The sequence below is a fragment of the Oncorhynchus gorbuscha genome, unplaced genomic scaffold (assembly GCF_021184085.1).
Source record: "Oncorhynchus gorbuscha isolate QuinsamMale2020 ecotype Even-year unplaced genomic scaffold, OgorEven_v1.0 Un_scaffold_3620, whole genome shotgun sequence".
Classification (NCBI taxonomy): Eukaryota; Metazoa; Chordata; class Actinopteri; order Salmoniformes; family Salmonidae; genus Oncorhynchus; species Oncorhynchus gorbuscha.
This window is the reverse complement of record NW_025747819.1, coordinates 14,914-30,809: the sequence shown is the minus strand read 5'-3', so window position 1 is coordinate 30,809 and position 15,896 is coordinate 14,914. Positions and strand designations below refer to the sequence as shown.

At 44.7% G+C, this 15,896-nt stretch overlaps 1 protein-coding gene across 1 annotated transcript; it reads right to left on the bottom strand.

Moving 5' to 3' along the window:
• Nucleotides 1–893: 893 nt before the first annotated feature.
• Nucleotides 894–12,429, bottom strand: LOC124028008 (CD209 antigen-like protein E). The gene is made up of 5 exons (XM_046340167.1): nt 12,234–12,429; nt 8,551–8,772; nt 8,200–8,336; nt 1,986–2,095; nt 894–1,033 (listed from the first exon to the last, which is right to left on the bottom strand). Exons 1-5 carry the CDS (start codon nt 12,349–12,351, stop codon nt 901–903), a joined length of 720 nt encoding a protein of 239 aa, XP_046196123.1. The 5' UTR covers nt 12,352–12,429; the 3' UTR covers nt 894–900.
• Nucleotides 12,430–15,896: the final 3,467 nt, after the last annotated feature.

Sequence of the window (15,896 nt, the reverse complement as noted above, 5' to 3'; positions counted from 1 at the left end):
CTGGGCCTGCCTGCCACATTACATTTACATTTACATTCTTGATTACCGACCTCTGCCTGACCTGACAGAGGTAGCTATTTTTCCTCCCGGTCTTACTGAAAATACAGCTTTCCCGGTTGATATATTATCTTGATATTTGAAAAACACCTTGAGGATTGACCTAAACCCTTTGCCATGTTTCTGTCGATATTATGGAGCTAATTTGGAATATTTTTACCGACCTCTGCCTGACCACAACCCTGGGCCTCAGCCAAAGAGGAGAACGACATTTTTACACTCATTGTACAAGCATTTTCCCAGTACACCCAGAACATTGCTCTGGGAACCAAGAGGAGTATCCCAGTTTTAAGGTAAGAAGCCTGGTGTGGTATCAGTCAGTCTCATGCAGGAACCAACCGTGCTGATATGACTTGTTTGTGTCGCAGTATGAAGGGTCTTAATCAAATCAAAAACTTTATTTTTCACATGCCACGAATACAACAAGTGTAGACTTTACAGTGAAATGCTGACTTACAAGCCCTTAACCAACAGTGCAGTGCAAGAAGAGTTAAGAAAAATATTTAGCAAGTAGACTAAACTAAAAAGTAATAATAATCTAAATTAACATCAGGATTGTATTGAGTCAGTGAACCTCTGTGACTGTGATAGTACATATTGATTTCCTTTGAATTTGAGTCCTTACAGTAGAGAACGGTGAATTTCCTCAACAACAGACAGAACAGTCCTTCTCTTATCAAGTCATTGTATTGTTGTTGCATCTGTTTTTATTATAATGTGTTATACATTTGTATTGTTATATATTGTATGTTCTTGACAAGGTAAATTGAATAAGCAGAAAATAGTTTACGATTGATAGCACTTAGCATAATCTTACCGAGTAAAAAGTACCGAGGATGAATCCTATTTCTCACAGATCCATCTGAATTTATAGTAACAGTAATAGTCCCACCATTCTCCTGTGTCTGATGACCAGGAGTAGAAATACACACAGTTCTCAGCTCCACCACCATTAGGCTGTCTACTGTTCCAATACCTGTAGGACAAACATAGAATCAGGCTGCCCACTGTTCCAATACACTGTTTAGAAGAAACAACACATAGAATCAGACTGTCCACTGTTCCAATACATGTAGAAGAAACAACACATAGAATCAGGCTGTCCACTGTTCCAATACCTGTAGAAGAAACAACACATAGAATCAGACTGTCCACTGTTCCAATACATGTAGAAGAAACAACACATAGAATCAGGCTGTCCACTGTTCCAATACCATGTAGGAAATCAGGCTGTATGACTGTTCCAATACCTGTAGAAGAAAAAACATAGAATCAGGCAGTGCAGTGCAAGAAGAGTTAAGAAAATATTTAGCAAGACTAAACTGTGTTCCAATACACAGTGAAGAAGAAACAACACTGTTCCAATACATGTAGAATCAGACATAGAATCCTGCCCACTGTTCCAATACATGTAGAAGAAACAACACATAGAATCAGGCTGTCCACTGTTCCAATACCTGTAGAAGAAACAACACATAGAATCAGGCTGTCCACTGTTCCAATACCTGTAGGAGAATCAGGCTGTACCCTGTTCCAATACCTGTAGAAGAAACAACATAGAATCAGGCTGTCCACTGTTCCAATACCTGTAGTAGAATCAGGCTGTCCACTGTTCCAATACCTGTAGAAGAAACAACATAGAATCAGGCTGTCCACTGTTCCAATACCTGTAGAAGAAACAACACATAGAATCAGGCTGTCCACTGTTCCAATACCTGTAGAAGAAACAACACATAGAATCAGGCTGTCCACTGTTCCAATACCTGTAGAAGAAACAACATAGAATCAGGCTGTCCACTGTTCCAATACCTGTAGAAGAATCAGGCTGTCCACTGTTCCAATACCTGTAGGAGAATCAGGCTGTCCATTTTGAACATACTCCTCCAGACAGTGATGTCATAGTGACACAGAATTCATTAATGTCTTACTTTGTGGTCAGTGGTGTGTCGTCCACCCATTTCCAGGTCCCCTCAGAAACAGAGTCAGTCAGACCAATCCAGACATAGCCATATACTCCACATAACCAGTTGACTAATGTCTGTAGTTGTGAGAGAGATACAACATTGTTAAAACATAGCCATTACTGCTTTCTATCTCTCTCTTTCCCTCTCCCCAAATTTCAATTAAATTTCAATTTAAGGGTTTTATTGAAACATATGCTAACATTGCCAAAGCAAGTGAAATAGATCATCAACAAACGTGAAATAAAGGGCCCAGGTTTGACAGAATCTGTGCAGAAGATGTAGGTGCTGCTGATGGCCCTGCTTTGTTGGGGACAGAAGCTCCAGATCATCAGCAAACAGTAGACATTTGACTTCAGATTCTAGTAGGGTGAGGCCGGGTGCTGCAGACTGTTCTAGTGCCCTCGCTAATTAGTTGATATATATGTTGATGAGGGTGGGGCTTAAGCTGCATCCCTGTCCCACCCCATCTGAGGATGATGTAAGTGAATTTAAGTCAATTAAATTAAAAACAAAATGAATAAGTAAAACCAAATTTGGTCTGTCTGTTTAATAATTTCATTGAGGATATTATTGGTCCTTGATTTCAAATATTGGGGAAGATGCCAGAGCTAAGGATGATGTTAAAGAGTTTAAGAATAGCCAATTGGAATTTGTTGTCTGTATATTTGATCATTTCATTGAGGATACCATCAACCCCACAGGCCCTTTTGGGTTGGAGGGTTTGTATTTTGTCCTGTAGTTCATTCAATGTAATTGTTGAGTCCAAGTGGGATCTGGAAGTCTTTAATAGTTGATTCTTAGATTATTCTTTTTATTTTATATTTTTATTTCACCTTTATTTAACCAGGGAGGCTAGTTGAGAACACCTTTATTTAACCAGGGAGGCTAGTTGAGAACACCTTTATTTAATCAGGTAGGCTAGTTGAGAACACCTTTATTTAACCAGGTAGGCTAGTTGAGAACACCTTTATTTAACCAGGTAGGCTAGTTGAGAACACCTTTATTTAACCAGGTAGGCTAGTTGAGAACACCTTTATTTAACCAGGGAGGCTAGTTGAGAACTGTTTATTTAACCAGGTAGGCTAGTTGAGAACACCTTTATTTAACCAGGGAGGCTAGTTGAGAACACCTTTATTTAACCAGGTAGGCTAGTTGAGAAACCTTTATTTAACCAGGTAGGCTAGTTGAGAACACCTTTATTTAACCAAATTTGGTAGGCTAGTTGAGAACACCTTTATTTAACCAGGTAGGCTAGTTGAGAACACCTTTATTTAACCAGGTAGGCTAGTTGAGAACACCTTTATTTAACCAGGTAGGCTAGTTGAGAACACCTTTATCAACCCCACAGGCCCTTTTGGGTTAAGGTAGTTTGTATTTTGTAACAGGTAGGCTAGTTGAGAACACCTTTATTTAACCAGGGATAGTTGAGAACACCTTTATTTAACCAGGTAGGCTAGTTGAGAACACCTTTATTTAACCAGGTAGGCTAGTTGAGAACACCTTTATTTAACCAGGTAGGCTAGTTGAGAACACCTTTATTTAACCAGGTAGGCTAGTTGAGAACACCTTTATTTAACCAGGTAGGCTAGTTGAGAACACCTTTATTTAACCAGGTAGGCTAGTTGAGAACACCTTTATTTAACCAGGTAGGCTAGTTGAGAACACCTTTATTTAACCAGGTAGGCTAGTTGAGAACACCTTTATTTAACCAGGGAGGCTAGTTGAGAACACCTTTATTTAACCAGGTAGGCTAGTTGAGAACACCTTTATTTAACCAGGTAGGCTAGTCAAGAACAAGTTCTCATTTGCAACTGCGACCTGGCCAAGATAAAGCATAGCAGTGTGAACAGACAACACAGAGTTACACATGGAGTAAACAATTAACAAGTCAATAACACAGTAGAAAAAAGGGGAGTCTATATACAATGTGTGCAAAAGGCATGAGGAGGTAGGCGAATAATTACAATATTGCAGATTAACACTGGAGTGATAAATGATCAGATGGTCATGTACAGGTAGAGATATTGGTGTGCAAAAGAGCAGAAAAGTAAATAAATAAAAACTGTGGGGATGAGGTAGGTGAAAATGGGTGTGCTATTTACCAATAGATTATGTACAGCTGCAGCGATCGGTTAGCTGCTCAGATAGCTGATGTTTGAAGTTGGTGAGGGAGATAAGTCTCCAACTTCAGCGATTTTTGCAATTCGTTCCAGTCACAGGCAGCAGAGTACTGGAACGAAAGGCGGCCAAATGAGGTGTTGGCTTTAGGGATGATCAGTGAGATACACCTGCTGGAGCGCGTGCTGCGGATGGGTGTTGCCATCGTGACCAGTGAACTGAGATAAGGTGGAGTTTACCTAGCATGGCCTTGTAGATGACCTGGAGCCAGTGGGTCTGGCGACGAATATGTAGCGAGGGCCAGCCGACTAGAGCATACAAGTCGCAGTGGTGGGTAGTATAAGGTGCTTTAGTGACAAAACGGATGGCACTGTGATAAACTGCATCCAGTTTGCTGAGTAGAGTGTTGGAAGCAATTTTGTAGATGACATCGCCGAAGTCGAGGATCGGTACGATAGTCAGTTTTACTAGGGTAAGCTTGGCAGCGTGAGTGAAGGAGGCTTTGTTGCGGAATAGAAAGCCGACTCTTGATTTGATTTTCGATTGGAGATGTTTGATACGAGTCTGGAAGGAGAGTTTGCAGTCTAGCCAGACACCTAGGTACTTATAGTTGTCCACATATTCAAGGTTGGAACCATCCAGGGTGGTGATGCTAGTAGGGCATGCGGGCGCAGGCAGCGATCGGTTGAAAAGCATGCATTTGGTTTTACTAGCGTTTAAGAGCAGTTGGAGGCCAAGGAAGGAGTGTTGTATGGCATTGAAGCTCGTTTGGAGGTTAGATAGCACAGTGTCCAATGACCGGCCGAAAGTATATAGAATTGTGTCGTCTGCGTTGAAATGGACCATGGAATCGCCCACAGCAAAAGAAACATCATTGATATATACAGAGAAAAGAGTCAGCCCGAGAATTGAACCCTGTGGCACCCCCATAGAGACTGCCAGAGGACCGGACAGCATGCCCTCCGATTTGACACACTGAACTCTGTCTGCAAAGTAATTGGTGAACCAGGCAAGGCAGTCATCCGAAAAACCGAGGCTACTGAGTCTGCCGATAAGAATATGGTGATTGACAGAGTCGAAAGCCTTGGCGAGGTCGATGAAGACGGCTGCACAGTACTGTCTTTTATCGATGGCGGTTATGATATCGTTTAGTACCTTGAGTGTGGCTGAGGTGCACCCATGACCGGCTCGGAAACCAGATTGCACAGCGGAGAAGGTACGGTGGGATTCGAGATGGTCAGTGACCTGTTTGTTGACTTGGCTTTCGAAGACCTTAGATATGCAGGGCAGAATGGATATAGGTCTGTAACAGTTTGGGTCCAGGGTGTCTCCCCCTTTGAAGAGGGGGATGACTGCGGCAGCTTTCCAATCCTTGGGGATCTCCGACGATATGAAAGAGAGGTTGAACAGGCTGGTAATAGGGGTTGCGACAATGGCGGCAGATAGTTTCAGAAATAGAGCGTCCAGATTGTCAAGCCCCGCTGATTTATACGGGTCCAGGTTTTGCAGCTCTTTCAGAACATCTGCTATCTGGATTTGGGTAAAGGAGAACCTGGAGAGGCTTGGGCGAGGAGTTTCGGGGGGGGCGGAGCTGTTGGCCGAGGTAGGAGTAGCCAGGCGGAAGGCATGGCCAGCCGTTGAGAAATGCTTGTGGAAGTTTTCGATAATCATGGATTTATCGATGGTGACCGTGTTACCTAGCCTCAGTGCAGTGGGCAGCTGGGAGGAGGTGCTCTTGTTCTCCATGGACTTCACAGTGTCCCAGAACTTTTTGGAGTTGGAGCTACAGGATGCAAACTTCTGCCTGAAGAAGCTGGCCTTTGCTTTCCTGACTGACTGCGTGTATTGGTTCCTGACTTCCCTGAACAGTTGCATATCACGGGGGCTATTCGATGCTATTGCAGTCCGCCACAGGATGTTTTTGTGCTGGTCGAGGGCAGTCAGGTCTGGAGTGAACCAAGGGCTGTATCTGTTCTTAGTTCTACATTTTTTGAATGGAGCATGCTTATCTAAAATGGTGAGGATGTTACTCTTAAAGAATGACCAGGCATCCTCAACTGACGGGATGAGGTCAATGTCCTTCCAGGATACCCGGGCCAGGTCGATTAGAAAGGCCTGCTCACAGAAGTGTTTTAGGGAGCGTTTGACAGTGATGAGGGGTGGTCGTTTGACTGCAGCACCGTAGCGGATACAGGCAAAGAGGCAGTGATCGCTGAGATCCTGCTTGAAGACAGCGGAGGTGTATTTGGAGGGCCAGTTGGTCTGGGTTTGGGTATGGACCTGGAAAGTATGACATTACTTTGCAGGCTATCTCTGCAGTAGACTGCGACTCCGCCCCCTTTGGCAGTTCTATCTTGACGGAAGATGTTATAGTTGGGTATGGAAATCTCTGAATTTTTGGTGGCCTTCCTGAGCCAGGATTCAGACAAGGACATCAGGGTTAGCAGAGTGTGCTAAAGCAGTGAGTAAAACAAACTTAGGGAGTAGGCTTCTGATGTTGACATGCATGAAACCAAGGCTTTTTCGATCACAGAAGTCAACAAATGAGGGTGCCTGGGGACATGCAGGGCCTGGGTTTACCTCCACATCACCCGCGGAACAGAGAAGGAGTAGTATGAGGGTGCGGCTAAAGGCTATCAAAACTGGTCGCCTAGAGCGTTGGGGACAGAGAATAAGAGGAGCAGGTTTCTGGGCATGGTAGAATATATTCAGGGCATAATGCACAGACAGGGGTATGGTGGGGTGCAGGTACAGCGGAGGTAAGCCCAGGCACTGGGTGATGATGAGAGAGGTTGTATCTCTGGACATGCTGGTTGAAATGGGTGAGGTCACCGCATGTGTGGGAGGTGGGAAAAAGGAGGTATCAGGGGTATGAAGAGTGGAACTAGGGGCTCCATTGTAAACTAAAACAATGATAACCACTAGGGTAGCCTAGTGGTTAGAGCATTGGACTAGTAACCGGAAGGTTGCAAGTTCAGACCCCTGAGCTGACAAGGTACAAATCTGTCGTTCTGCCCCTGAACAGGCAGTTGACCCACTGTTCCTAGGCCGTCATTGAAAATAAGAATTTGTTCTTAACTGACTTGCCTGGTTAAATAAAGGTAAAATAAAAAAATAAAAAACAATGATAACTAACCTGAACAACAGTATACAAGGCATATTGACATTTGAGAGAGACATACAGCGAGGCATACAGTAATCACAGGTGTTGAATTGGGAGAGCTAGCTAAAACAGTAGGTGAGACAACAGCTAATCAGCTGGCATAACAACAGCAGGTAAAATGGCATTGACTAGGCAACGGGGCCGACAGATAAAACAAACAAGCAGAATGGAGTACCGTGATTAATGGACAGTCCAGCGTGCATCAGCTATGTAGCCAAGTGATCAGAGTCCAGGGGCAGCGGTGGATGGGGCAGGGGGGCTGGACTGGCGAGTGTTATCCAGGTTTAAAAAACTAACAATGACTAAATAGCTTGTAGCTAGTTAGCTGGTTAGCTTCTGGAGGTTCTTTAGTGTGTTCTAAAAATTAAAAATAATAGCGATTCCATATCACGTATCGCAGGTTACCGGAAGGTATAAACAAATTAAAAATCGAAAAGAGATAGACTCATGTATATGTTTTTGCTGTTTGTTCTTCGTTATATAGCCAAACAGATTGGAGAAGTGGTTTACTCAGACATCTCCATTATGGATAGATAACTCCTTGTTTTGTTGTTTGTTTAGTGAGTTCCAAATGTCTGTCTGTCTGTCTGTCTGTCTGTCTGTCTGTCTGTCTGTCTGTCTGTCTGTCTGTCTGTCTGTCTGTCTGTCTGTCTGTCTGTCTGTCTGTCTGTCTGTCTGTCTGTCTGTCTGTCTGTCTGTCTGTCTGTCTGTCTGTCTGTCTGTCTGTCTGTCTGTCTGTCTGTCTGTCTGTCTGTCTGTCTGTCTGTCTGTCTGTCTGTCTGTCTGTCTGTCTGTCTGTCTGTCTGTCTGTCCGTCTGTCTGTCCGTCCTAGTGCCAACTCAATGATATATGTTGAGGAGGGTGGGCTTAGTCTCTCTCTCTCTACCTCACACACACCTGTTGTTCTTGGCTCTTGATGACCACCAGGTGTGCTCCTCTATTTCTGCAGTCCTGTCTGCTCTCCTCCCAGGATTTTTTCTCAGTAGAGACGTAGTAACAACTGCTACCAAGCTTCTTCCATCCTTGCGGACACACTATAAGTTGAACATTTCCTGCTTTAGTCACTTTAATACAACATTGAATTAAGTATCAAGCAAACACTCAAGGAAGACAGGACACTAACTAATGGACAGTTTGGAAGTCATACATTTTTTCTCACATTTTGTATTTAATTAAAGTTGAATTTCCTGGCATGTGAACTGATACAGAGACTGTCAAACAGAACAGTCATTAGACAATTTGACTCACCTTTCTCAACTAAAGAATGTGTCAGACGTTCTATCTCTATCTGAAGCTGGTTTCTCTCTTTGATCAGGGTGTTGTTGCTAGTCTGTAACTGGTCTCCATCTTTGGTCAGGGTGTTGTAGTTTGTCTGTAGCTGGTCTCTCTCTTTGGTCAGGATGTTGTAACTGGTCTGTAGCTGGTCTCTCTCTTCAGTCAGGGTGTTGAAACTGGTCAATTGGTTTCTCTCTGTGAAATAATACGACCAATGAACAAGGTAACAGTGGAAATGTTAATCAGACATTACCAGAGTTGGGGTCAGTTGCATTTCAATTCAGGAAGTAAACTGGAATTCTAATTGAATTCTCTTCAATGCTTTTGAATGAGGAAAATGTGGAATTGGAATTTGGTGTATTGTCACAATTGAATTGACTGGAATGTAAATGTTCATTAGACATGACCAGGGTTGGGGTCAGTTAAATGTTAATTAGAGATGGCCAGGGTCAGGGTCAGTTAAATGTCAATCAGACATGACCAGGGTCAGGGTCAGTTAAATGTCAATCAGACATGACCAGGGTTAGGGTCAGTTAAATGTCAATCAGACATGACCAGGGTTGGGGTCAGTTAAATGTCAATCAGACATGACCAGGGTTGGGGTCAGTTAAATGTCAATCAGACATGACCAGGGTCAGGGTCAGTTAAATGTCAATCAGACATGACCAGGGTTGGGGTCAGTTAAATGTCAATCAGACATGGCCAGGGTCAGTTAAATGTCAATCAGACATGACCAGGGTCAGGGTCAGTTAAATGTCAATCAGAGATGACCAGGGTCAGGGTCAGTTAAATGTCAATCAGACATGACCAGGGTTGGGGTCAGTTAAATGTCAATCAGACATGACCAGGGTCAGTTAAATGTCAATCAGACATGACCAGGGTCAGTTAAATGTCAATCAGACATGACCAGGGTCAGTTAAATGTCAATCAGACATGACCAGGGTCAGGGTCAGTTAAATGTCAATCAGACATGACCAGGGTTAGGGTCAGTTAAATGTCAATCAGACATGACCAGGGTTAGGGTCAGTTAAATGTCAATCAGACATGACCAGGGTCGGGGTCAGTTAAATGTCAATCAGACATGACCAGGGTCAGGGTCAGTTAAATGTCAATCAGACATGGCCAGGGTCAGTTAAATGTCAATCAGACATGACCAGGGTCAGTTAAATGTCAATCAGACATGACCAGGGTCAGGGTCAGTTAAATGTCAATCAGACATGGCCAGGGTCAGGGTCAGTTAAATGTCAATCAGACATGGCCAGGGTCAGGGTCAGTTAAATGTCAATCAGACATGGCCAGGGTCAGTTAAATGTCAATCAGACATGACCAGGGTCAGTTAAATGTCAATCAGACATGACCAGGGTCAGTTAAATGTCAATCAGACATGACCAGGGTCGGGGTCAGTTAAATGTCAATCAGACATGACCAGGGTCAGGGTCAGTTAAATGTCAATCAGACATGACCAGGGTCAGGGTCAGTTAAATGTCAATCAGACATGGCCAGGGTCAGTTAAATGTCAATCAGACATGACCAGGGTCAGTTAAATGTCAATCAGACATGACCAGGGTCAGTTAAATGTCAATCAGACATGACCAGGGTCAGTTAAATGTCAATCAGACATGACCAGGGTTGGGGTCAGTTAAATGTCAATCAGACATGACCAGGGTTGGGGTCAGTTAAATGTCAATCAGACATGACCAGGGTCGGGGTCAGTTAAATGTCAATCAGACATGGCCAGGGTTGGGGTCAGTTAAATGTCAATCAGACATGACCAGGGCCAGGGTCAGTTAAATGTCAATCAGACATGACCAGGGTTAGGGTCAGTTAAATGTTAATTAGAGATGGCCAGGGTTGGGGTCAGTTAAATGTCAATCAGACATGACCAGGGTTGGGGTCAGTTAAATGTCAATCAGACATGACCAGGGTCAGGGTCAGTTAAATGTTAATCAGAGATGGCCAGGGTTAGGGTCAGTTAAATGTCAATCAGACATGACCAGGGTCAGTTAAATGTCAATCAGACATGGCCAGGGTCAGTTAAATGTTAATTAGAGATGGCCAGGGTTGGGGTCAGTTAAATGTTAATTAGAGATGGCCAGGGTTGGGGTCAGTTAAATGTCAATCAGACATGACCAGGGTTAGGGTCAGTTAAATGTTAATTAGAGATGGCCAGGGTTGGGGTCAGTTAAATTTTAATCAGACATGACCAGGGTTAGGGTCAGTTAAATGTTAATTAGAGATGGCCAGGGTCAGTTAAATGTTAATTAGAGATGGCCAGGGTTGGGGTCAGTTAAATTTTAATCAGACATGACCAGGGTTAGGGTCAGTTAAATGTTAATTAGAGATGGCCAGGGTCAGTTAAATGTTAATTAGAGATGGCCAGGGTCAGTTAAATGTTAATTAGAGATGGCCAGGGTTGGGGTCAGTTAAATGTCAATCAGACATGACCAGGGTCAGTTAAATGTCAATCAGACATGACCAGGGTTAGTTAAATGTTAATCAGAGATGGCCAGGGTTAGGGTCAGTTAAATGTTAATTAGAGATGGCCAGGGTTGGGGTCAGTTAAATGTCAATCAGACATGACCAGGGTCAGTTAAATGTCAATCAGACATGACCAGGGTCAGTTAAATGTCAATCAGACATGACCAGGGTTGGGGTCAGTTAAATGTCAATCAGACATGACCAGGGTCAGTTAAATGTCAATCAGACATGACCAGGGTCAGTTAAATGTCAATCAGACATGACCAGGGTCAGTTAAATGTCAATCAGACATGACCAGGGTCAGTTAAATGTCAATCAGACATGACCAGGGTCAGTTAAATGTCAATCAGACATGACCAGGGTTGGGGTCAGTTAAATGTCAATCAGACATGACCAGGGTTGGGGTCAGTTAAATGTCAATCAGACATGACCAGGGTTAGGGTCAGTTAAATGTCAATCAGACATGACCAGGGTTGGGGTCAGTTAAATGTCAATCAGACATGACCAGGGTTGGGGTCAGTTAAATGTCAATCAGACATGACCAGGGTTGGGGTCAGTTAAATGTCAATCAGATGTCAATGACCAGGGTTGGGGTCAGTTAAATGTCAATCAGACATGACCAGGGTTGGGGTCAGTTAAATGTCAATCAGACATGACCAGGGTTGGGGTCAGTTAAATGTCAATCAGACATGACCAGGGTTGGGGTCAGTTAAATGTCAATCAGACATGACCAGGGTTGGGGTCAGTTAAATGTCAATCAGACATGACCAGGGTTGGGGTCAGTTAAATGTCAATCAGACATGACCAGGGTTGGGGTCAGTTAAATGTCAATCAGACATGACCAGGGTTGGGGTCAGTTAAATGTCAATCAGACATGACCAGGGTTGGGGTCAGTTAAATGTCAATCAGACATGACCAGGGTTGGGGTCAGTTGCATTTCAATTCCAGTCAATTCAGGAAATAATACGACCAATGAACAAGGTAACAGTGGATTTCAATTCAGGAAGTAAACTGGAATTCTAATTGAATTTCAATTCTCTTCAATGCTTTTCAATGAGGAAAATGTGGAATTGGAATTTGGTGTCCGTTCTGAATTGAATTGACTGGAATGTAAATGATCTCTGGTCATTACACCACTGATGATGAAGAATGTTTGAGTGAGAACATATCAAACTCACGGTAGAGAAACAGGCCTATGATCCCAGCCAGTAGGAGAACACACAGCAGCCCCAGACACACTGCAGCAGCTCCAGAGTATCTCTTCCACCACTGACAAGACACTGAAGAACAAATCATTACCACAAGAACTTGCTCTTTATCAGAGTTGTATTTGGATCGACTTTTGTGTCAATTTTCTGTTTAAATCACTGGGGGAAATACACAAGATTGACAAGGGACAGAACACCAGAACTGAGTTCCAGAACCTCACATGTTCTACTGCTTGACTTCCAGAACCTCAAACAGAATATTGTCTGAAACATATTGTAGAGTTCATGCACCCAAAATGAGAACTGAAACGTATTTTAATCCACATTTTATTTGTCACATGCTTCGTTAAAATATGCTTGTCACACCGGAATCTGTTTCACCGGTCTTTGTGCTTGTCTCCACCCCCCTCCAGGTGTAGCCCGTTGACCCCATTATCCCCAGTGTATTTATACCTGCGTTCTCTGTTTGTCTTATGCCAGTTCGTTTTATTCGTCAAGCCTGTCTGTTTCTAGTTACTCTTTTCTAGTTTTGACCGTTCCACCTGACCTGACCCTGAGCCTACCGTCCGTTTCTGTAGCTTGTCACACCACCCTGGATTATTGACTTCTACCTGCCCTGACCCTGAGACTGCCTGTCCCCTGTTCTAAAAATAAACTTATACATAAATTTAAACATTGTCTGCATCTGGGTCTTCCCTGAAAAATACATTTACATTTACATTACATTTAAGTCATTTAGCAGACGCTCTTATCCAGAGCGACTTACAAATTGGTGCATTCACCTTATGACATCCCAAATAATAATACAATCTGGCCATGACTGACTCAGACCAGCTCCACAATGCTGTCTCTCTGCAAGGATGGAGGGACCCCATTTGATACGTTGCTGATCACGGATTCCCCATTACTCTTGTAATGTGGCAGACTACGCAGTGGATTTTCTCACGTTGGCGGCTGAGATTGCCAAGAACCCGGAAAGCATTGTTCGACATGTTCCCAGAATGGAGTATCAAAGGACGAGCTTGTAGCCCGGGAACTACCGACGGATCTCGACTTGCTCATCACCTTGAACATCCGGATGAGGGCGACTACGGGACCGTAGGAAGGAAAAGAGGTTCGATTTCACTCGTCCGCCCAAGTCTTCCACCTTGCCTCCGAGACATCCCGGAAGTCCCCGAAGCCTCCACTGCCAAGAGAACCCGAAGCTACTCGAGTTCCCCCCGAGAGTCTCCGAAGTCTGCACCGCCAAGCATCTCAATTCCAGGCAAGCTAGGTGGGCCCTGATTTTCATTCGGTTCAACAACTCCTTCTCATACCGATCAGGATCCAAGAATGTTAAGTCGTAAGCCGGATGCGCTGTCACACTGCTATATCCCTGCGGCTACACCCCCGGATACGGAGACCATGCTTCCCACCTCATGCCTGGCGATGGCACACACCTGGTGAAAAGGGAAGCATGTTCGTGAGGTGCAGCATTCCCAGTCGAACCCTTGGGGGGAGGCTTATAACCTGATGTTTGGTCCTGACGATATCCGATCCTCGGCCCTGGAGTGGGCCCACTCCTCCAAGCTTGCCTGCCGCCTGGGCTCCCGTCGGACCCTGGCCTTTGTGCGTCAATGCTTTTGGTGGCCTACCATGGTTCATGACTTTCGGCGTTCTTCGCTTCATGCACGATCTGTGCACAGGACAAGACCCCCCGGCAAGTTCCGGCTGGTCTCCTTCAACCACTGCCTGTTCCGCACCGTCCCTGGACTCACATAGCCCTGGACTCCCATATCCCTGGACTCCCATATCCCTGGACTCCCATATCCCTGGACTCCCATATCCCTGGACTCTCATATCCCTGGACTCTCATATCCCTGGACTCTCATATCCCTGGACTCCCATATCCCTGGACTCCCATATCCCTGGACTTTGTTACGGGTCTCCCCCCGTCTGATGGCCGTCTCAACGGTTTTCCAAAGCCATCCACTTCATTCCTCTCCCCAACCTACGCGCTGTCAGAGATGGCACAGCTCATGGTGCAGCACATCTTCCAGATCCATGGACTCCCAGTGGACATGGTCTACAACCGGAGACCTCAGTTCTCTCCCCGGTTCTGGAAGGCATTCCGCACACTCATTGGGTTGTCGGCCAACCTGTCCTCCGAGGCCACCCCAAGTCCAACGGCCAGTTGGAGCAAGCCAACCAAGGCCTGGAGACGACTCTTTGTTGCCTGGTCTCAGCCAACCCCACCACCTGCAGTCAGCAACTAGTGTGGGTCGAAATATGTCCGCTCTGCCACGTGTCTCTCACCCTTTGAGTGGTCCCAGGTTATCAGCCCCCTCTCTTCACGGAGCAGAGAGGAAAAAGGTCGGCATAGCCCTCGGAAAAGGTCGGCCTAAATGTTTGTCCGCCGCTGTCATTGCACCTGGAAGAGAGTCCGGTCGGCTCGTCCGGTCGGCTCGTCTCAATACCACCTCCAGGTATCGACGACAAACGGATCGCCACCGAGGCAAAATGAATTACTTAAAAATCATACAATGTGATTTTCTGGATTTTTGTTTTAGATTCCGTCTCTCACAGTTGAAGTGATACATAATGATACAAATTACAGACCTCTACATGCTTTGTAAGTAGGAAAACCTGCAATATCGGCAGTGTATCAAATACTTGTTCTCCCCACTGTATGTGAGAATGCTGTTCATTGACGACAGTTCAGTGTAGTTCCCACCATAGTACCCACGAAGCTCATGACTAAGCTAAGGACTTTTGTACTAAACACCTCCCTCTTTAACTGGATCCTGGACTTCCTGACGCCCCCCGCTCCTCCCCCAGGTGGTAGGAGTAGGCAACTAAACGTCTGCCATGTCTGCCACGCTGATCCTCAACACTGGGGCCCCTCATGGGTGTGTACTTAGTCCTCTCCTGTATTCCCTGTTCACACACGACTGCATGGCCAAACATGACTCCAACACCATCATTAAGTTTGCTGACGACACAACATTGGTAGGCTTGATCACCGAAAACATTAAGACAGCCTATAGGGAGGGGGTCAGAGTACTGCCGGTGTGGTGGCAGGGCAACAACCTCTCCCTCAATGTGAGCAAAATAAAGGAGCTGATTGTGGACTACAGGAAAAAGCGAGCCGAACAGGCCCACATTAACATCAATGAGGCTGTAGTGGAGCGGGTCGAGAGTTTCAAGTTCCTTGGTGTCCAGATCACCAACGAACTATCATGGTAACTTCATGTAGTATATATACAGTATGTAAATGGTATATTATAAATATATTATAAATAGTAAATATAGTACATTCACATCAACAGAATACGTAATGTCGTATATATACAATATATCTTCCGGCGCCGACAGATATGGCCGCCTCGCTTCGCGTTCCTAGGAAACTATGCAGTATTTTGTCTTTTTACGTGTTATTTCTTACATTGATACCCGAGGCAATCTTAGGTTTCATTACATACAGTTGGGAAGAACTACTGAATATAAGAGCAACGTCAACTCACCATCAGTACGCCCAGGAATATGACTTTCGCGAAGAAGATCCTGTGTTCTGCCTTCCAACCAGGACAACGTAATGGATCCCAGCCTGCGACCCAAACCAACGACATCGTAAAAGAGGCAAAGAAGCGGTCT

Excerpts from the sequence above, each read along its gene's own strand:
- LOC124028008 (XM_046340167.1), bottom strand. The coding sequence starts at position 12,351 with ATGATTTGTTCTTCAGTGTCTTGTCAGTGGTGGAAGAGATACTCTGGA. Across the intron at positions 8,773-12,233 it reads CATAGGCCTGTTTCTCTACC|AGAGAAACCAATTGACCAGT; the intron begins GTGAGTTTGATA and ends ATTATTTCACAG. Across the intron at positions 2,096-8,199 it reads TCAAGAGCCAAGAACAACAG|ACATTAGTCAACTGGTTATG; the intron begins GTGTGTGTGAGG and ends TCACAACTACAG.